At 38.8% G+C, this 21,807-nt stretch overlaps 1 protein-coding gene across 5 annotated transcripts in view; it reads left to right on the forward strand.

Moving 5' to 3' along the window:
* DPP6 (dipeptidyl peptidase like 6) overlaps positions 1–21,807 on the forward strand; it is a 545,428-nt gene that overhangs the window by 443,268 nt on the left and 80,353 nt on the right. For all 5 annotated transcript variants that reach the window (XM_030264257.4, XM_030264258.4, XM_002189663.7 and 2 more), the window contains exons 7-8: positions 2,399–2,480; positions 20,129–20,249. In XM_030264257.4, coding sequence (XP_030120117.3) covers positions 2,399–2,480; positions 20,129–20,249 — 203 coding nt within the window. The remainder of the gene's footprint in view (positions 1–2,398; positions 2,481–20,128; positions 20,250–21,807) is intronic.

The following is a 21,807-nucleotide window of genomic DNA, read 5'->3' on the forward strand; positions in this document are numbered from 1 at the left end:
TGCAGGGAATAGCTCACAGCATGAGGATGGATGTACACAAGATTTTGCTACAACAGAAGCTTCCCAACAGTATGAAACAACTTTAGTAAGAACTCAGGAGATGGCTATACCAAAGAATGAAAAGATAACTTTCTTTTTTGTGGTTTGTTGGGTTTTTTGTTTGTTTTTGTTTGTTCATTTGTTTGTTTTGGGGTTTGTTTGGGGTTTTTGTGGGTTTTTTGTTGGTTTTGTTTGTTTGTTTGTTTTTGTTTTTGTTTGGGTTTTTTGTTGTTGGTTTTTTTGGGGGGTTTTTTTGTCTGCAGCACAGTTCTTTTCTTTTCTTTCTGCCTTACCAGCTACCAAAGCTGGTTTATGGAGCATTTTTCATTCTGCTAGAGCTTTCCTCTTCTAAAAGATGATGCAGTGAGCAGAACTGACAGGACTAGTCTGTGCTCTGGTCTGAATTATTTGCTGTAATTGGCATGTCTGTCCCTTAACTCCACTTGTGTTATCTGAAGCATTAGAGCTTTAAATTCTTACCATTTGTATAATCTGTTTATTTGGGGATGGTATTTCCCTCTCTATTTGTAATTTCTTGCTCTTCTTCTCACCATGGGTAAAATAACCCAAGAAGTAGATAGCTCGTTTGGCAAATATTGATATGCTATTTTTTCTCCCAAAAGAGGTTTTGATTTGATTCACTGGTTTTCTCTTTTCCTACTTCCCTCCCAGGTTACTCTCTGTTAAGGTAATCAGGATAGCTAACCAGAGAGACTGATCCTAACAGGCATAGCTGACTGGAAACTCAAGTAGCTAACCCACACAAGCCAGAACAATCTGTGTGGCTCATCTTTCTACAGGAATGGGGAATTTTGTGGCTGCTCTCAGTATGAGCATTATGTGTTCTCTTATCTATAACTTACAAAAACAACTGTAGGCTGCTCACAAGGACACCTTATAGGTGAAAAACATAAGAAAATGTACAATTTTGCTCTACGGGCAGCAGCTGTGGATGACATTTTGCATGTAGAAACAAAATGTGGGCACCTTGTGGTACACTCGGAGTGTCAGTGCCTCAACAAACCCTTCCTGCCCCTCCACATCCTCAGCTCATCCCATCTCCATCAAAGCTGGCAGCTTTGCTGGGAGGGTTCCACCTGCAGCAGTGATGGAAGGGAGAACCTGTGGCCATCAGGGTCCTCCCCTTGGGCCTGCCCTGATTCTGGCTGGCTTTGAACAGCTCAGAGGAAATGAGAGGTTTTTTTACATCTGCACAAAATCAGTTCTGAGCATTCCCCTTGCTGCTGTGTTTGTCCTTGCTCCAACAGCCCCAGTACAGAAGGAATGAGCAGCCCAGGGACTGAAACTGGGGACTGCACCAAGAAACAAAGAGAATTCACTTAATGCTGAATTATTGCATTCAGCTTTGTTCTGTTTTGAAAACATGCTCTGGAAACTGTGCAAGAAGAGCCTTTTGCTTACAGGCCAGACAGAGTTTGGCTCTTTTCTCTGGTTTTTGGTGATGTTGGCCTCAAATTGCCTTGTTATTCCTGCCTGTAACCAGTGATGATAATACCCTTACTTTTTCAAGCAGTTTGAGATATTCTAATGAGGCACATTTTATACAGGCTTTATTAGAGTTCTTGTTTGTAGGATATTATGATACACAGGGTTGTTGCAATGTGACTTTAGAATATGTAATGTAATTATTTGTGCTGAGTATAGATACAGTTAAGGCAATGCTATCTATGCTGGGAGAAAATGACATTATGCTGCTTTGACATTTACCAAAAAAGCCTCCTTCTTCTATATTGCATTTGCTGTGTGTCACTTGTGTTCTGCTACAAAATGAAGGTAATGGATGAAAGAACAAGAAAAGCATTTTGCTTTTGTTTTCTAAAACAAACAAACAAAAAAAATAGGAATTTTGAGTTAATAGGAGATTTTCCCTTGGAAACCAGGCTTCATATCAGTTGTCATACAGTTGCTAATCTTTTCTGTCATCATATTCAAAGGAAATTTATGAGGCAAAAAAAGTCAATGGGAGCAGAAGACAAAATTTTATTTTTCTTGTGGCAGTAGGATTTAAAGATATAATTATTGTTTATCCTTTGTGGGCATCTTCAGAGTTGAAAAACACAATTACATTCTTTGCCATCCCTGAACTAATTCTTAAGGCTTAGGCAAGTCAGCAGTGGAACTAATATGTTTAGCTTTTTATTAATAAGAAACAGAAATTGTCACTTAAATGTTTGATCTTACCAACACTTGCTAGTGTTTACCTTACCGTGTAATAAGTCTACTGAAACCTGGCTGAAAGGCATCTTATAAGTTTGTGGTGTATTTCCAAAGCACACGTGTGCAGCAGCTTAAACAAGGACATTTCTGAAGCTGAAATCTTATTTTTCTCTTTTTTCAGGGATCCCCAGAATTTGTATCCCCCTGAGGTCAGCAATGCAAAGCTTCAGTATGCTGGTTGGGGTCCAAAAGGGCAACAGCTGGTAAGAGAAAAAACAAGTGTGCAAATGCATTTAGAGACCATGCTGCTATTGCTTGGAAGTAAAGAAATAATAATTCCTTTTCTAATAGTTTCTTGAAGCCTGTGTGGTAGCTTCTAGCATTTATTTATGATTGTTCTATCATGTAATTTATTTATAAAATTCCCAAATATATCCGTTCACTGCAAAGTAATCGTGTCTAAAAATGCAAAGAAAGAACACTTTATGAAAGCTTTTTGAGAGGATGCACCTGCTTCTCCCAGTGTTGGACACAGGACAGATTATAGAGATAATAGTTTGATTTATTTAGCATCTCATTGCTTCACAAGGGCATCTTCAGACTTGCAAACTTGGCTCGGGGGATATGTTAATATTAGCAGCCCCATTTGGAGAATGCATCTCTCTAGAACAGAGCTGCCCTGAATTTGCCCTGTGGTTGTTTGCAAAATAGAAAGAATTAGAAGTGGATCCTGGAAAGTTTTCAGAGCTGCTTAAAAAAAACAACCACACCACTTGTCAGGGATTCATTATATTTCATGGAGCTATTCATACTCCAAAAAATCTTAAAATCCTCGGTATTTTACCCCTCAGCCACTGCCATTCTGGATGTGCCCATTTTTCAGAGCATGTATTTCCTGGCCAGATCCCCTGGCTTCATTTCCTGGTGCAAATCCAATATGAAGTTTTTTCTATATTCCAAACATTCTCTTTCTACCATTACAAGAAATGAAAAAGTGGCAACATCTTTTTTGATATGGAAGCTTTATGCCAAGAAATGAGCTTTGAAATCTCATTATAAGAGAAAATCTGGCATATATCTCCTGGTCCCAGTCCTCTCTTGGGGACTGTTTGTCTGTGTCCTTAACTAGATTGTTTTAAATTCTGGGATAAAAAAAAAAAAAAAAAAAAAAAAAAAAAAAACCACAACCAAAAACAGAAATAGGAGTAATTATCACTGCAAGCCTGAAAATCAGGTTGGAGAAAACATAAAAGATACAGGAACAGGAAAAGTCTGCTCCATCAGGAAAATTGTGTTTGAGAGTCATTGACCTCAGATCTGCTCAGAGAGGAAACTCAGCCTTTGCCTCCATGCAAAATGTCTTCTGAGGAGCTCTTTGCTGTCTGTGCACACAGCTGGGAGGGACCTCACACATCATGTTCCAGTCCCCCCACCACATGTAGGAACACCTTTAGGGCAGCAAAGAAACCCAAAACACTTTTTCCTTCACTGCTCACTAGCTCTATTTTAAGTCTAGCAGAGCTTCACGACAGCTAACAACAACTCCATCTGCTAATTAAAATCTAATATTGAGTGGCATTAGTCACATTCTCCACCCCACAAGTGAATCTCCCCTCCTTTTACAGAGTTTTGCTGTGAACCTGTGTGCCCTCAGCACCTGGGGTCACAGCTCACTGCTGACCCACACCCGTGCTCATTTTACCAGGCTGAAGGGCTGCACCTAATTCCCACCTTGGAAGAAGATCTCAGATCTTATACCAAAGCCAAGAAAAATGTTCATACCAAAAGAGACAAATTATATCTCCAATGGGAGCATATGCACAATCCAGGAGAAGAAAAGTCTTCTCTACAACCAACTTTTATAATTTAATGTTGAAGAGGGTGTTACTAATTTCCACCATATTTTTTAAGCAATTTATAGTGAAAACTCAAAGCCCTAAGAAGTCTTGAAGACATCAAGTTTCATGTATGTTCCTACTGTGGAGTACATGCTATAGTACCTTTAAAAATCCCTGTGTTTTTTGAATTCCATATGAATCTTGGAAAAATCTTGCTGCAGGGAATTTGTTCTGTATGCTTATTTTTTACTCTTTTTTTTTTTCTTTTTTTACTTTGAGATATGTGAAACTGTTGGCCTATAATTGAGCTCTATTTTATGTTCTTGCATTTGGAGTCAGGGTAGGTGAGGAGCAACTCACTGGTAGTTTAAGCATTATTTTTTTCATACTGCTAACATGTATGCTTTTTTGCCTTTTTCTTTGCCAGTCATTTACCTTGAAATAAAATTATAGCTGTAGTTTATAAAATAAACATGCTTTTACATACATCCATATAATCTTTTTATATATAATAATCAGCAGGGAATTGCCAGAAGAAAAAAAAGAAGCTTTTAAAATTAAAAAAAAAATCCCCACAAGAATAATAAATGAGATGTAGAAACACACCATGTTCGTGTTCTGTATTTCAGGACTAATTGGGTTACTCAGAATATGATTGCCAGCAAAATTCATGTCACCTTCTTTGGAGATGCAAAGACAGAGAAAAATTAAAGCCTATTAAAATTTGATAGTGGGAATGTGTTTGCTAAATGTACACTGAGTTGTGTTACAGGAGAAGGAGGGAAAAATCTGTTGAGTGGGAGGGAAAGGAGCAGCTGGGAAGCACAAGTCAGCTCCCCTGGTCCCAGGAGGTTCCTGGGGGTGTTTGGGGGGTCCTGCAGCAGCAGTGAAGACCCCAAATGTCACAGCAGCAGCCCCTGGGCATGGGCTCCATCCAATTTCATCCTGCACCTCCCAGGAAAGGTGCGAGCCAAGGGCAAGTGTGTTTTGCATCACCTTGAAGATACCCCAATTTTCAGGAAATAAAAAAGCTTTCCCCTTGAAATCTCCTGGTTTGTTCTTTTTTGGCAGCATAAAGGAAAGGCAGGGCAGGAGAGTAAGAGGGCTTGGTTCCAAAATTTTTATTCTCTTTGTAGCTGCTATTTCATCCTTCTTAGGGGAACTTTTGGGTTGCTGAGCCTGACCTCTTTCTCTCTTGCTTGTCTAATCATTCAAAAAAAGAAACAAATCTGAAATAGAGGAAGCCTGAATGATCTGCATTCTTTGCAATTAAAAATATAGTGGAATATTCCCAGGAGCAATTTTCTATTTATCTTGCTTTATTTTGTCCTTTCTCATTAAATTATATGCCAATTTTTGGATGATGTAAGTCCTCAGAGCATGTTTCTTGACTTCTTACTAGCCTGCAGAATGCCACACATGCCAACTGAGCTATTTAAATAATGGCAGATACTGGATCAGAGAAAACCTGTCAGAAGATCAGAATGCAAAAGAGCTCTCACTTCTGGCATCTCAGAAAAATGCTTCAGCTTTTCTCTGATCTCAGCCAAAGTCTTGACAAATTAAGTCTCACAAAGCTGTTGGAAGAATGGGGCCCTCACCCGTGTGAATTCCAGAGTCATTAGAAAGAGAGCCACTAATTTCAATGCAAGAGGGAACACATTCCCTAAATCTGGCTGTTAATAAAGGGCTCATTCCTCTCATTTGTCCTACAGCATGAGTCATCATTTATGCCTTTGCAGAATAAGTGAAAAACACTGTTAACTCGGAATAGCTGCGTGATATATTCACTATTTGTGGGTGTAAATGACTATGCAATATGCCTATGGGAAAAATCCATCCTTTCCATGGTGCACCTGACAGCCCAAAGCCACACTTAGTATTCATTTCATCAGCCTACTGGTCTTCAGCATGGTGCTTGGTGGATTTTTAGTGAACAGACTGTACTATCCTCAGTTTGTGTGATATTTTCCAGCACTGTGAGGCTGTGGGTGTCTTGACAGGACTGCAAAAAAAGTGTTATTCTGTACCTTTGTCCTGTTCTGGGCATGCTTATCTGCACAAGGACCTTCACTCTTTGGATTTCTTCTTTTTCTGATCATGCCATCTATGACTCAACAGCTACCCACTTGTGATTTTGCCACAAAAAGTAAAAACCTTCTGTTAATTGATCTTATTGGAATATTTTACCGGTTTCATCGTGTTCCATCTTATGTTCCAAGGCTCTGCCCACATGCTGAGAGCTCATGTAATGTTCCTGTGGAACATTTGCCCCAGCAATATCTAAGAAAAGGTTAATGGTGCCTGTGATCCTGAGCTCAGCTTCATGAAACTTTTGTGGCTGACAAGCCTGGACCTGTATTTATCAAGAAAAGTGAGTGCACTGTGAAGAGATTTCCTTTGCTGTTTCTTTTGGCAGCACAGAAAAAATCAGGGAACACTTCAGGAGTAAGAGACTGACCAGTGCAGGTCTTTAACTGAGGTGGAATCCAATAAACCCAAAGCTTTCAGGAGGCTTTGATCTAAGTTATCCCCAAATGAGCACATCCAAGCTCAAAGTATTTGCATTAAGGACAAGCTAGGAATATCCATGGGCTGCCAAAAGGGAAAAGGAAAGCAGGAGGCCTACTCTAATAAAATGTAGAGAATATTTGTCTGCACTGACAGCACTAAATACAGTTCACAGGAGCTGTTAAACTCCAATATCAAAAGCAGATGCACTTCTGTTGTGCTGCTATTTTCTTTTTTTTTTTTTCAAAATCAGAATCTGTAACCATCCTGACAGATATTAATGGTAATGGTGACACACCAGATGCTGGGGAAAACAGTTTTGCACAACTTTAGAGGCAGCAGTTATAATTCTAAAAAATCTCTCTCATAGATCATAGTATTTCTTCTTCTACAAAGAGAAACATTTCTTTTAAGGTTCTCCTGACCAGTCAGTCTATTACTGTTTACAGAGTTTCTTTTTGTACCAAAACCATCCAGAAAGCAGATTGGGGTTGCTGGAAGTTTTGCATGTCCTTGCATTTACTGCAGCCCCACAGAAGGATCAAAACACGTTTTTCCTGCATTTGTAGGCAATAAGCCTTTTTCAATGTCAACTCTTTTTGGAGCAGGAACTATCTCTTACTCTTGTAGATTGTGCTGCAATCAAGTTTATAATTGGTTCTAAGATAACAGAAGTTAAGTTTCACAGCAGGTGCAGAAGATGCAATAAGAAATCTCTATTTCAGGGAAATGCAAATGCCAGGAAAAAAAAAAAAATGGAGTGATTCTTTCAGCATCTACCATGTTAGTAAGTGCCTTCAAACTGAATGCTGATGCTGGTAAACAGCTTAGTGTCATAAATATTAAAAAGTGCAATACAATTTAGTGCACCATCAGATTTTTTTTTAATATATAAAACATTTGAATGATAGATCCTGCTGCACATGCCCAGGACCTACCCATCTCCCTTATCATTTCTTACTGCTGTAGTAAAATGTCTTTCCAACTAGGATATCTAGATACAAAAAAAGTTTGTTAAGTGATGGCACCTGGAACTAAACTGGAGTGACTTCTCTAATTAGGAGTTTTTTCCCTGCCTGAATTTGTGCCTGTCATGCCAGCTTAGTTCCAGGCAGAAGGGCTGCCCAGATATCAAGGGAAGAGGTCCATTCTCACAGGATGAATCATCTGCTGTTGTTCCTATTCCAGCAGGGCTTTTAAACTGCTCTGTGTATAATTGCTGTAGGTCTATTTGTCTCTACCATTCTTTCATAGATTTTTGCATCATTATTTTCAAGCTGTTGTTCCCTCACCTTTTCTTTTTGCAGTGACATCTGAATCAATACTTAGCTGTGGTCTACTGTGTGTAATTATTCTGGCTTGCTTATCTTGTTAGTTGCAAAAAAAAAACAAAAAAAAAAAAACACTTCTGCCCTGTCTCCCTTTCCCCCCCAGCCCCAAAGTCTATGTAAACCCTATTTAAGCACAGTGAGGGATATTCAGACAGTTTTTAACGTGGTCCATGCATTCTGGAAAAGCAAGAAATTCAGCATAATAATGTGCTATCTCCTCATCCCTTTCTTGAGGGTCAGAATATGATTTTTTGAGGAAAATTTGATTTAGATATGTTATATATACACTGAGCACTTGGACAGGTTGCTCCTTTCCCCTCTCCCCTCACTTTATTAAAATAATTCTACTGGAAAAAATGTTGTGTTTAGGTCTTGTTTTGTTTTCTTTGTTGGGGTTTTATTCCTTTGATGTTCTCTCTTTGGCAGCAGTGTCAGCAGTGTCCTATTTTTAACTTTTCACATCCTTGTCATTCCTTTGTCACCCTTGGGCTTGGTGTTGGGTCCTTGTGCCCTAAAGGGAGGCTTTGGCACAGCCAGTGTTATGTTCTTTACTGAGAAAGGATCACTCTTTTCTCCTCCCAGCATCCTTGCTGCTGCATCTTCATCAGGTGGCAAAAGAGCAAGATATTTAGGATAACTGCAGGTGATGCAATAAATGTTACTGAAGGAAAATGTAGGTAATTTTATTTAAAATAAGATGTTGCTCTTTTTGGCACTGTGAAAGATTTCAGAGAACAAAATGAAATTGATTATTTGCCGTAGAAGTTTCACCAATAAATCAAAAAATAATTGCCCCTACACCCAAACATGACACATAGGATGATGCAGGCATTTTCCCTGGGGGTGGGATACTGCCAATTCCTCTGTGATTCCTTATATGTCACTTTGTTTTCTGGTGAAGTTATAGCAATAGATTACTGCTTTTAAATGGACTCTCAGAATTGATGCATTAAATGTTGCTGACATTAACAGTCTGCATTAAGGAAAATTTTAAGAACATTTGCTCTTACAAAAAATGCAAATATCCATGGATTTGCTAGCTTAGAGGAACTCACCATCCTGTTCCTCTACAAGGAAAGTACTGAATTCTCTTCCTTTATATGTTACCACATTTCCTCACCTGTACAATATTCCTAGCAGGAAAACACTCCAGCACTGGGTCAATACCACTGGAAGTTATTCCCTCTCTTTACAGAAATTTCTTGCATTTCAATTTAGATTTATGGATATTGAACCACTCTTTTTTGTTAAGGGCATTTTCAGAGATTTAACTGGTGAAAGCATCTGCTTGTGTGTGCACAAGTGTTCCTGGCATTTTACAAATCAGTGGTTGGTGGAGGATGTCCTTTGGAATACGTGCTTATGAAAAGTGTTGATCTTGAAAAACTGCAGTGAAAATATTGACCTTTTCCTTCAGACAGCAGCAGTCACTGCTCAGAGTGTGGGGAAGGAACAGACACTGGATGCCACAAGCAAGACTGAGCAGTGCCACCCAAGGGACCGTGGAATGTCCCACCTGGGCTTGTGGTGCTTCCCCAGGAGCTGCCATTTACCAGAGAAATGAGAAATTTTCATGGAAAATTCTGGAAATTCATGGAAAATTCTGTTAGCTCTCCTCCTCACCTGCTGGAATAGGTGTTGAGTGTTTCTACACCCAAGCTTCTAATTAAAGAGGAATATTGCAGCGGCCAGCTCACTGTCCAAGGTCAGATATGCACCTGGAGGAATCCTAAATCCCAATTGCCACTTTCTTTATGCTGACACAAATAATCTTTGTGCACTTCTTAGTCAGGTGTTCTCTCTATAACACAATCAAGTATTTTAAATGGAACACTGTATCATCTCACATTAAATAATCTAATTTATAGTCATGCCCTACATAGCCATCAGAGATATTAGGTTATAGAATACAAGATAATCCATCAAGCAGAACTTAAAAGCAGAAGCAGAGTTCCATACTAAATAGTACATTTACTATTACATTCTTTTATCAACAAAGCAGTTATAAATTAAAATAATCCCATTAGAATACAGGGCAGTGAAATACAAGCAGACATGGCTCTTTCTCTTTGTTGAGGTGAAACAAACCCTCTTTTCTTCCCTGAAGAACAAAAAATAGGACAGCACATTTTTCTTGAAACATAAATTTTAAATCTCCAGAATTGTGATAACTGTTTATTTGCCTGTACTTTGGCAGATTCTAGGAGTGATTACAATCCATGCATGTTGTGGTCTAACCTGCTCACAGAATACAAGTTGAAATGCACAGCATAACAATGCAATGCCAAAAAAATTTAAAAACCTGTAAAGAATAGAGAAGAATATTAATGCACTGAAGGACTTAAACTGGGAGAATCAAGAAGAAAAAAATCTCTACACAGTTTAAAAGGAAAATTTTTGGGAATGTGTCTCCATATCATAGAAATCTGCCATTACTTCTATAGTCCTTTATGTGAGACTTTATCTTGAGTATTAGTTTTGACAATTTTAGATTGTCTAAAGGCATTTAAACCCACAAGATCTTAAAAGCTCTCCTGATTTCCAAAGAGAGAATGCAAGTGGGATGCTTCCAAGCAAGTTTCTGAATAGGCCAAAATCTACTCTCCTAAATTCCAGGGCTTTATTCTTTTTTTTTTTTTTCCATATTTCCTCTTGTGATCCTGAACTTCATCACCTCATGGTGTGTGAAGCATAATCTGCTCCCAGCTTTCACCTTGCCCTGTAATTTCTCCTGGTTTGAAAGTGTGAGGTCCAGCAGAACATCTCCATCTTTCATCTTTCATCACCTGTGTCAGGACAAATGCCCTCCACAGACCTCCTGGGTTTTTGTGCCTGTGTTGTTGACCCTGCAGGAGCTAAAGGTTAAGGAGCCATGAGGATCAGGGTATTAGAATGTGAGCCTTCTACCATTCAGATGATGAAGGGCACATCTCCACCTTCCTGCCCAGAAAACTGGTACTGGGTGCTCCCACTGCTCCTTTCCTTCCTCCACCCATCCCCACGTCCTGCAAGGTGATCGCCTCCCCTACCCCCGGGAGAAGTCACCTCCAGACCTGGGGAGCCACATCCTCTCTGGGGAACCTTTAAGACTCTTCTCTAGAGCCCTGGGCACTGTTCACATAGATAGGAAATCTTTTATTTCTTTGAAGACATGAAGAAATGCTTTTTCCGTTCTCTCTGACACTTTGGTCGCTTTGTTGATCGCATGTGATGAAAGCAAAATGAAGTTTTTAATGTTTATTTTGCAAGGTATATTGGCAGTTTCCAAGCTACGTGGCTAAAGTCAGGAGATTTGTATGATATACCATGATTTCTATGCTTCCTTTCCCCAAATATGCAATCAAGGCACTGAAGGCAGCAGATTTTTTATTTTTTGTTTGACTTTTGCAGTGGTTTTGGTGGTTTCCCTTGCACAAACAGTTGCATTTCTTTTCACTGCACTGATTTCTGTGCAGCTAAGCTCTTAGTCCACTGGAATCAGATGTTTTCAAGTCTTCCAGCCCCAGTGATGAATCATGAATATTGGTTTTGATGTGTTCATGGATCAGCATGACTCTTACAAACATCAATCTTCACTTCTGTATTCTCTGGCTGCAGTGGTCCCCTGGGTTTTTTTCAGCTTCTCTCTCCAGAAAGGTCCCCTGCAGAATTATTTTAAACAGATGTAGTCCTCCCCTTGGTGTAAAACATTACCTATGTCTGGACAAGGTAAATTTGAATTAAACTAAGCTTTATCCCTTTGTGGTATACCTTCAGAAACTGCTGGGTTTTCTAAATCCCTCACGTCTTAAGGAGTTAGCTTCTTACTTTGAATTAAAACAAACCCTGGTATGAAAAACTACAACTGTAGCCTTTTCAGTCAATTATTTATTAAGATGTGATTCTCTGATTCTGATTCTGATTGTGTGGACAAGTTTAATTGTAATCACTGGTCTTAATAATGACATTGTCATTTAGTGAAGAAAAAAAGTTTATTTAAAAATTCTTTATCTCAGTCCTTCATCACAATTATCTGTCTCTTTCCTAAATTATGAACATGAACCAATTGAAGGAGAGAATGAAAATATTTTGAAGTTTTTTGTCTTGTATCTTTTTTATCACCTGCTATCAAACTATATTTAAATAGCAAGAAGAAAAGCCTAATTAAAATACTAGATCTTATTATGCAAGCTCACTGGTAAGGAGCAGTTTATGGTTTTATTGCCCTTTCTGAAGAACTGATAAGGGCGGGAGTAATCACATCATATGCATTAGGAAAAACACTAATGACAGAATACATTAATGACAGCTATTTGAACATCAAAGTTTGCATTTTATGAGGCTCAAAAGAAGAAATTGGCAGAGTATTCATTAAATACTGCATAATCAATCAGCAACAAGATTTAGAACTGATTTTGAATTGATCACCCATTTTTCTGCTGGAGTTGATGTTAAGAGCAGTCACTGCAAAATGCCAAGACCTTTCTGGTACAATGGTTATAACACTTCCTTGGTACCACAAAATGAAAACACAATTATTGTTACTGCTTCAAGATGCTGCATGGATGAGGACAGGCCCAGGCCCATTCTGGGTGGTACAGCCAGGTTTTAATTCAAAAAAACAGCAGGGAATCTCTCCCTTTGCAGCTTTACATTTTCGCAGTCCTCAGCTTCCAGGTTTCATATGGCAGCAAAAAAAAAAAACCAACAAAAAAACAGCTTAAGAAGGGATATCTCCAAAATATTTGGATGGAATTGGAGAGCACCAGAAATGGTGGAGAGAAGGGAGGGGTCTTTCTGTATGTGCATTTCCAGGAAGGGTTTGATCAGGATCTACTTGTGTCCAATGACCTGACATTTCCAAACCACATTTACAAGCCGTGGCTCTGTTCCAGACCTCAGCCAGCTACTTAGCATATAAATAAAGACATAATACTTTTCCACTTCCTGAACATATTGGTAAGATAAATCTGTGTATTTTCCAGAGGCTTTCTGGTCAATGTGATGAATAACACCAGATAAATATGGAGATAGTTAATATAGAGTTCAGCACAAAACATTCCTATCATTGAAACCCAAAAGAAAATGAACAGGAGTCAGACTGTACTGAGGAAGTGTCTTATGCTGAAAAGTTTTTTTAAAAAGTCCTTGATTAAAGGGACTTCAGATCCTCTTGTGGGATTATTGTGGTGGGTTGCCCATTAGTCCCCCTTCCCAGTGGGCCTGGGGGAGAAAATTCTATGAAAATCTCATGGGTGGAACTAAGGACAGGGGGATCACTTGCCAGTTGCCATTGGGACAAAACAGACTCCATTTGGGGAAATCAGTTTGGTAATTTGCTATTAATTGTAACAGAACTGTGAGAGTGAGAAATAAAAATAAATACACCTTCCCTTCCTACTCCTCCACTGACCATGGTGTCTGCAAGGATGTTTCACATTTTGTCACTCTTCTCACATGGATACAAACCCAGCATTTTCAGCTTTTTATAAATACATTTTCACAGATGCACTAGCAGTGTCCCTGATGGGCTCAGCTTTAACCAGTGGCACGTCTGTAACTTTTCATAGATTTTTTTTTGTTTACTGATTCTGCAATATAAATACAAATGTTTCTGAGAGGTGCAAAAAGTCTTAAAATTATTCTGTTTCTTTTTTTTATTATTCAGAATATGTTGTCATATAAACTGCTCTTCCAACAAAAGAACAAAAAGAGAAAAAATAAAGGTTTAAAGTTAAAAACAGGAAAAAATGAAATACATCATGTTGGATGAGGAGAGAATAGTGTGTTTATATGTTTATTTCCCCACTCACTGTGTCTTCCTTTGTGTGTCTGGTCTTTTTAAGCCTCAAAGGAAGATTGAACTGATTTTGAATTTAAAGAAGGGTTTTGTGGTTTAACCCCAGCCAGCAGCCAAGCCCCATACAGCTGATTGCTCCAGTGGAATAAGAAGAGTAGAACCAGAAAAGTAAAACCCAGAGCACTCGTGAGTGGAGATAAAGGCAGTTTATAAGGGAAAGCAAAAGCTGTGCACACAAGCAAAGCAAAAGCAGGAATTAATTCCCTGTTTCCCATGGCTGGGCAGTGTTCAGCCACCTCCAGAAGAGCAGGGCCCCATCACATCTATCTGTGGCTTGGGAAGACAAACACCATCACTCCAAAAGCTCCTCTCTTCCTTCTCCTTCCCCCACTTTATAAATTGATCATGGTGCTGTGTGGTCTGGGATAACCATTGGGTCAGTTTGGGTCCCCTGTCCTGGCTGTGTCTCTTCCCATCTTCCCAGGCACTCCCAGCCCCCTTGACAGCACAGCAGCACAAAAAGCAGAAAATTCCATGTAAGCCCTGCTCAGCAATACAAAAATATCTCTGCATTATCAACACTGTGCTCAGCACAAATCCAAACCACAGCCACTGTGAAGAAAATTAACTCTAGCCCAGCCAAACCCAGCACAGTGTCAAGGAAAGATTTGTGCCTGTCTGTACATGAAGGCCAGTTCTTGATCAAATTCTCCATGCCAGAGTGCCAACCTTTCCATGTTATCTATTCTCTCACAGATAAATCCTGTGGGCTCACCTTGTAGTGTGGAAAGCTGCCTTTAAGGTGTAGGAAACATTTACACTTCTCAGTGTAATAACTTAAAGTAAAAAGCATCCAGGCATTAACTTTATGAGAAATTTGAGTGATGCAGCTCATTCCGTTGTCAAGTTATACGTTAGAAATTTTGGGGTAAAGAGAACATAAACTTGGAATGCCACTCTACAGCTGAAAAATAAACAGGAGCAGTAAAAATGCAGATTAGTGCACATGAATTTATTTTCTTTTGATCTATGGAAGAATAGGAATTTCACACAGCTCTTTGGCTGAAAGGAAGGTAGGTTGACCAACTGTAAGTGGAGGTGTTCACCTACTCAAAATAGTTGGTCACTGTGACTTCTTAAGTCTTAAGGAGATGATTTTCATTATATTCCTGAAAAGATCCATTTAAAAGTACCAATATTTTAATTAATGCAGCATAATTCTGAATACCACTCTAGGTCAGTTTGGTAGAGAGTATTATATTAGAAGCCCTTAAGCAGTTGAAAAAGCATTTTAAATAAATCCTTGAATCAATCAGTGTTATTAAGGCTCTTGCATGTTTGAAGTGAATTAAGTTCAATTTGTTGTTAGATCAAATATTTACCCTACTGTATAAATTTATCTTACTGGATACTTAAGCTTTGACTTTTCTTCCTGTCTCAGGCTTGTGATCCAATCAGCCTCATATTTTTTTTCTGCAATTTTAGTTGTGTGGTGCAAGGATGTCTAATGGTTTGGGGTTTTCAATTCTAACACCAGTTGCAAACAGGCAGAGATTTCTTGCCAGACCACAGGAGTTAGTGGCGTGCTGACACCTGAGGCTAAAGGGGTTACAGCTGAAAGTCACATACTGAGCCACACAAAGCCAAGAGCAAAATCCATTGATTTTTATTATCCTGGGATTAAGAGAATGCATTTTAAAAACCCCAAACTGTATCTTAATCCCCTCAGATGTTGCAGTTATTTTTGTTAAGTGTTTAATCTTGAAGGCATCTGTTAAAACATCCAGCAGAAAGAGAGGTCTTCTGCTAGAACCAATGGCAGGAAGTTCCATATGTTAATTCTGATTTCATTAGGAAAAATATTATAGGTTTCATTGGTTTGCCTGTTGTTTTTGAGAAATAAAATGGTGAAAATACATTTTTCTTTTTATTCTGTGACTGTCCATCATCTTGTAGATCTTATATCTTGCTTGTTTTTTTCTGTAGCATTAGCAATTTCTTTTTCTTCAGTCTATGTATGGATGTTTCCATTCTTCTTACCTCTTTCAGAATATCTTCTCTTTCCTCTATGCTGAATGTGTCATGATGAAAAGGACATGGTATTCATTACAGGGCTCTTCCTGGCTTAGCACAGCTTGGTTTTCCATGCCAGTAGTTGTGTTCAGTGTTGGATTTTAAGGCACATGTATTAAAAGAATGTATGGGTTAAAGTCTTGCTCAAATATGCACACCAAGAGAAAAGACACCAGAAATTGGGCTCTGCTCTTTATCTCCTGTACAGAAAGGCATAAAAGTGAACTTGATCCCTTCTGTCACCATTTTAAATTTGTCTAGGAGTGCTATGCAAAGCTGGCATAAAGTAATGTAAAAGTGATATCTGTACATATTTTTACTACTTTTCTTTACTGAAATTTCTTATCCTCTAATTAGCTGACAGGATTGATCATTTGATAGAATGCACTGCTCTGATGCCATGAAACCAAAACAGTAACAATTCTTACACAGGGATTTCACAACAACTTCAAATCTGTTTCTAGCATGGGATGTGAGGTAATCCAAAGACATTTATTTCTTGATGAATAACAGAAGTCCAAAAGCTTTTTCTTAATTTATAAAATACATTACACAGAAATCATCCTTGTGCTGCTTCAGTTATCTTTTATCTTGATTATGGTTGACATTTTTAGGGTACAAGGCACTGTAGTTAGGAGGATAATTTTCATATCTCCATGAGGTGCTGCAGTTTGGCTCTGAATTATATGGGAGGCAGTTTGAAGTCAGAGCACTTTATTATTTTTCCACTGCAGCTACCAGATACCTCACACAGCCTGATGAGTGCAATGAAGCCCTGAAAAATCAAACAGTGAAGATGGAAACATTGCAACACTTTAAAAAGGGAAGAGTGGGAACAGGTTGTCAATCCACCTTCTTTATTTTTCCTGTAAAGCAATAAAACATTGAATATAATACAAAATATTGCAAACCTTATTTTGCTGGAAGAATGTGGGCAAGGGGAGGGTTGCATCACTTGAATAAATCCACTTGATTGTGTGCCTGTCATAGCAGAGCTCTTACCCAAGCACCCCTTAGCACATTTAGTACTCAGACACAGAGATTTGGATTTATTTGAACCCTGAATATCTTATTCTGCTTAGTCTTCACAATTTTTATGCACATTTAAACTTCAACAACCTCCCCATATGCAGATTAGCTAATACATAAAATTCTTTACTTGGAATACCTTATCTGACTTCTCTGTTTACTACAATTCGAGGTAGGGAAGAGAATGTAGTATCTTCCACAATGTATTTTTTACTTTCCAAATCTATTCATTGAATGCAGCTCTTCCTAGTTTAAAAGGAAGAAGAGCAAGCTGCAGTTTCAGTAATAATTTTTACCTTTAGGCAAACCTGCTATAACTCCTGCCAGAATTAAATTAAGATGTATACTTTCTTCTAGCATCTTTCTAGCTCATCTTTTGGTGAAACATATACCGTAATAGAATGTGAAACAGAAGATGAAAGCAAATATTTTTCCCAATTCTCTCTTTTCATAACGTGAGAAATTGCTTTCTAGTACCATGGTAAAAATACATAACATTTATTCCAATATCTTCCAGTGTAGAAAAACCGTTCTATAAATGTCTACTAAATTTTATTAACAGTTTACATTTCAGTCTAAATAGCTTACTGATTCCCTGTTCAGTACATCTTTTGAGTTTTAATAGGGTTTAAAAATGTGTTAAAGACGGGGATGGGGAGCAAAAATGTTATGGTTTGATATTGGCAAATGTTAGTGCTTTTATGAAAATGTAATTTTTTAATTGAATATTGTGAAATGTGATTGTGAATAGAGTAAAAGTAGGTTTAAGTTTAATAATAAGGGAAAAAACTTTATTAAGCTACTACTACTATACTACTATAAAAGGAAAAAAAGAAAGGGAAAAAAACCATAAAATTTAAAATGAAAACATTTTAAAGCATATATATAAAGCATATAGGTCTCTGCCCAAGCTCCAGCTCCCACAAATAACTAAACGCCTTACAGCCTTCCCACTCTTCTCCTTCTCCGCAACATACTGCTAACAAAATTACTACTATTTCTTCCTCTTTCTCAAAAAAAAAAAAAACCTCTAAAAAAACCCAAAAAATCCTAAATTTTTCTACCTTTCTATTTACAAAAAATTCCAGCCCCCTCCACCCTTCAGCCTACCTCAATCAAGTCTTCCCCTCCCCCACCCAGCCACCTAACCAAACAAAGAAAAGTCTTACACTACACACTGACCAAAACTAAAAAAAGGCAAGTTTTCCTAAAAATTCTACTTTTAACTCCTCCTGAATATGAGCCAGGTGTGCCAGGGAGCCAAGAAAGCCAAAGGCACCCTGGCCTGTATCAGAAATACTGTGGCCAGCAGGACCAGCAGTGATTGTCCCCCTGTCCTGGGCACTGGTGAGGCTGCACCTCAAACCCTGTGCTCAGCTCCCTCACAACAAAAAAGACTTTGAGGTGCTGGATCATGTCCAGAGAAGGCAAATGGAGCTGGGGAAGGGTCTGGAGCTCCAATCTTAAGAGGAGTGGCTGAGGGAGCTGGGATTGTTTAGCCAGAGAAAAACAGTCTCAGGAGGGTGATGCCTTGTGAAGGCTGACCTAGAACAGAGATAAACAATAAAATAGGAATTTATTAAAAGGCCTCCATGGATCCACCTTGGGCAGCACAAGAGCCCAGTCAGGGCTACACCCAAGATGAACCAAAATGGTCACAAACTTCACGACTGCTCACGGGGTCTCTCAATTTTATAAGTTCTGGTCCATTTGCATATTGGGGTAATCGTCTAATTATAGCTTTAGGTCATGAAGTCCCATCCTGCTTTTTTTTCCTCTCTTCAGCCCATGTTGTTTCTGCTCTTGGAACTGAAATTTGGATCATTTGTCCTTGGTCCCCAACTAAAGAAGGAATTTTTTTGTCTTCCTGCTCTATGAGGAGAGTTTACCATCCCCTAATACAATGCTCAGACTAAAGCAGTACAGAATCTAAAAAATATAAAAGCTAAAACATGAGGCATCAGGGGACCTCGTCACTCTCCACAACTACCTGAAAGGAGGGTGTAGCAAAGGGGGATCTGTCTCTTTTCCCAAGGAGCAGATGGTAAGACAAGAGAAAATGGCCTCAAGTTGTGCCAGGGAGGTTTAGGTTGGATTCTAGGAGCAATTCCTTCACAGAAGGGATTGTCAAGCCCTGGAACAGGCTGCCCATGGCAGTGGTGGAGTCACCACCTCTGGGACTATTTAAAAGATGTGTAGATGTGGCAGTGGGGAACATGCTTTAGTGATGGGCTTGGCAGTGCTGGGTTAACTCAGTGCTTTTAAAATCATAGAATGGTTTGGGTTGGAAGGGACCCTAAAGATTTTAAGGGTGTTTTACAACCAAGTGATTCTGTGATTCTGTTACTCTACTTGTCAGCGTTCAGGAACACACATAATCACAGGATAGGATTATCTGCAGTTGCTTTTATTGAGAGCTCTGGGAATCAGGGGTCCAGACCCAAATCTGACTCCAACATGGCTTTCGAGCTGAACGTATTTTATATTCTATCGTTATATAACTTACATATTAATTATTAAACTTATATTGTTCTATTGTATACATTGACTTTATTCAAGCATGAGTTTCTCATGATCTTTCTCAAGCCTCTGTCCACAGTTGCTAATGATTATTCTTATGATTAAACAGTAATTATATTTAATTACTAAACGATCATCATATCTAACAATTATATAATTTATCATATACTAGCTACACTGGTGCAGTTCTAGCAAGTACAAGGCCTACACTTTCCCAGGGTATTTTCCCAGGGCCTACTAAGCTTAATTTTCCTTCTAACCCCCAAATCCCCATGATTTTAAAACCCTTTTACTATCATACTTACAGCAAGATGTGTTTCACTTTGGGGTGAGGGAACAGAAATTGTGCTATCGATGACAGAGGAACACTGAGCAACTTAACCACATGATAAAGGCTGATGCCATGGAACAATATTTTTATTATTTGCTGGCTAAATAACTTCCTGATCAGCATTTAAACACATGAATAAAGAACCTGATTCACAGGAGTATTTCACCTCTAACAACTCTCAAAACCTAAGCAATGGAACTCTTTATCTCATGCCCTCTAACTGAACCATTCAGTTTCTGAAATGAAGGAGTGAGAGAAATAAAGCTTATATCAAAGCACCAAGGCTTCAGTTTGTTGTAAATTAGCATCTTTCAGTTAGCTGATGGCATTGGAAGCAAGCTGTGGAAATCCTTTTTTTTTACAAAAGATTCCATAAAACTGTGATATGTGATTTTATACTGCCAATTATTGTAAAAGCAAAATGCAACATTTTATGCTGGAGCCACTTCTTAATGCTGTTCTCTTTTTCTTTTTTTTCTTTTTTTTTCCTTCAAATCAGATATTTATCTTTGAGAATAACATCTATTACTGTGCCCATGTGGGGAAACAAGCCATCCGAGTGGTCTCCACAGGAAAGGAAGGTGTTATTTTCAATGGGCTCAGCGACTGGCTGTATGAAGGTAGGACATGACATTTAGGCCAGCAGTTAGTTATGAGTTTAAGTTACACTCTAGGATTACAGGCCTTGCTGGGATTAGACATCCAGCATTGCTGGATCATCACAGAGCTGAAAACCTGCTATTCTAACAGTTGCCTGATGTGCTGGACTGGAAATGATGTGAAATGGTGTAAGAATTCTGTTTTCAGGCTGTTTTCTTTCCCTTAGTCCAAAGGTAATAAATCACTGGGCTTTAATGAACAGAACTGCTTCATTATTTAATGGCATTTTCAATCACTCGTGGACATGCCAGTTTTCAAATCACTGGCAGAAAAGGACTGAAATGGGGAGGGAAAGGGGTTCTATCTTAAAGGAGAAAGCGAGGAAACAATTTTACTTGATTAGCTGTTTTCCACAGAGCTAGGTGGGCCTTGGAATCTGCCCAGACCTTGCCACCTAAAACAATTTCTAAAAGCAGACCCCAGTAATTGGCTCCTTTCCTGTGAAAATGGGCCTGACAGGGTGGAGGGTCATCTCTGGAGCACTGTTTTCTTTGATCCTTTCAGCTGGCAAATGGCCATTTCGGTGTCTGTGAGCAGCTGCTTGAAAAGAGATCTCAACTGCTCATTAGCTTAGGAGAGGATCCTCACCACCCCCAGTTCTTTTGGTCATTGTAGGCTTTTAAACAAATATATCAGAATAAAAATTTTAAAACACACACACACACGATGTAGATGTATATGTATTTGTACACGTATAACAGGCATGTATCACGCATCCCTCTCTCTGCTGCTCACTAATCCTGCTGCCAGCAGTTCCTTCTCACAGGGATCCTGGCTTTTGGACCTGGCAGTGTCTCTTCCCTGTGACACAGCTCCCCTCTACAGTCAGACTTTCTCCTACAGGTCCCAGCATAGGCCCAAGGTTTTCTTACTTCTACAGAGAGAAAGTTTCCATATCCAATTATGAACCATGTCCTGTTGGCTTCTCCCAATTCCCTTGAGGCTTAATAGAACACACTAGGTTACAAAATGCCATTAACAGTTAATTGGTATAAAAATAGGTATCACTACTTAAATTGGTCTGTATCACAGCTAGGTGGGGGCCCTTAGACTCAGAAATGAGGGAATTAAAATAAATTAGTTTGTTTGCCCCTCCTAAATATGCTGATCCCATAAATCCCATAAATGAGTGCAAACTCATCAAACACATCAGTGGAAAAATCTGATAGCGTTTTATTATTTTTCATATTTAAATACATGTTTCTACTGTAATACAGCATATTTGCAAATATCCTCCTTGTGCTGTGCAAGCACTTTGTAACCAGATAAGTGGCTAAGAAGTTACAAAATGCTAATTTTCCTCCACTTTATTTATTAATTTGCTGGTGAAGTTGTGGGCAGGCTGTTTGACTCCAGAGGTCAAATGTGCCAACTACTACCACCCACATTTGTCTGATAAACATCATTTAGTACATCAGGTCTCCTTGCAGCACCACACTGAGAGGAGTTTGTCAAGCCTATGAACTCAGAGCACACCAGCAAGCCCAGGATGACACTTGTTTTGCTGACACCTATTTT

The sequence above is a fragment of the Taeniopygia guttata genome, chromosome 2 (genome assembly GCF_048771995.1).
Source record: "Taeniopygia guttata chromosome 2, bTaeGut7.mat, whole genome shotgun sequence".
Taxonomy (NCBI): Eukaryota; Metazoa; Chordata; class Aves; order Passeriformes; family Estrildidae; genus Taeniopygia; species Taeniopygia guttata.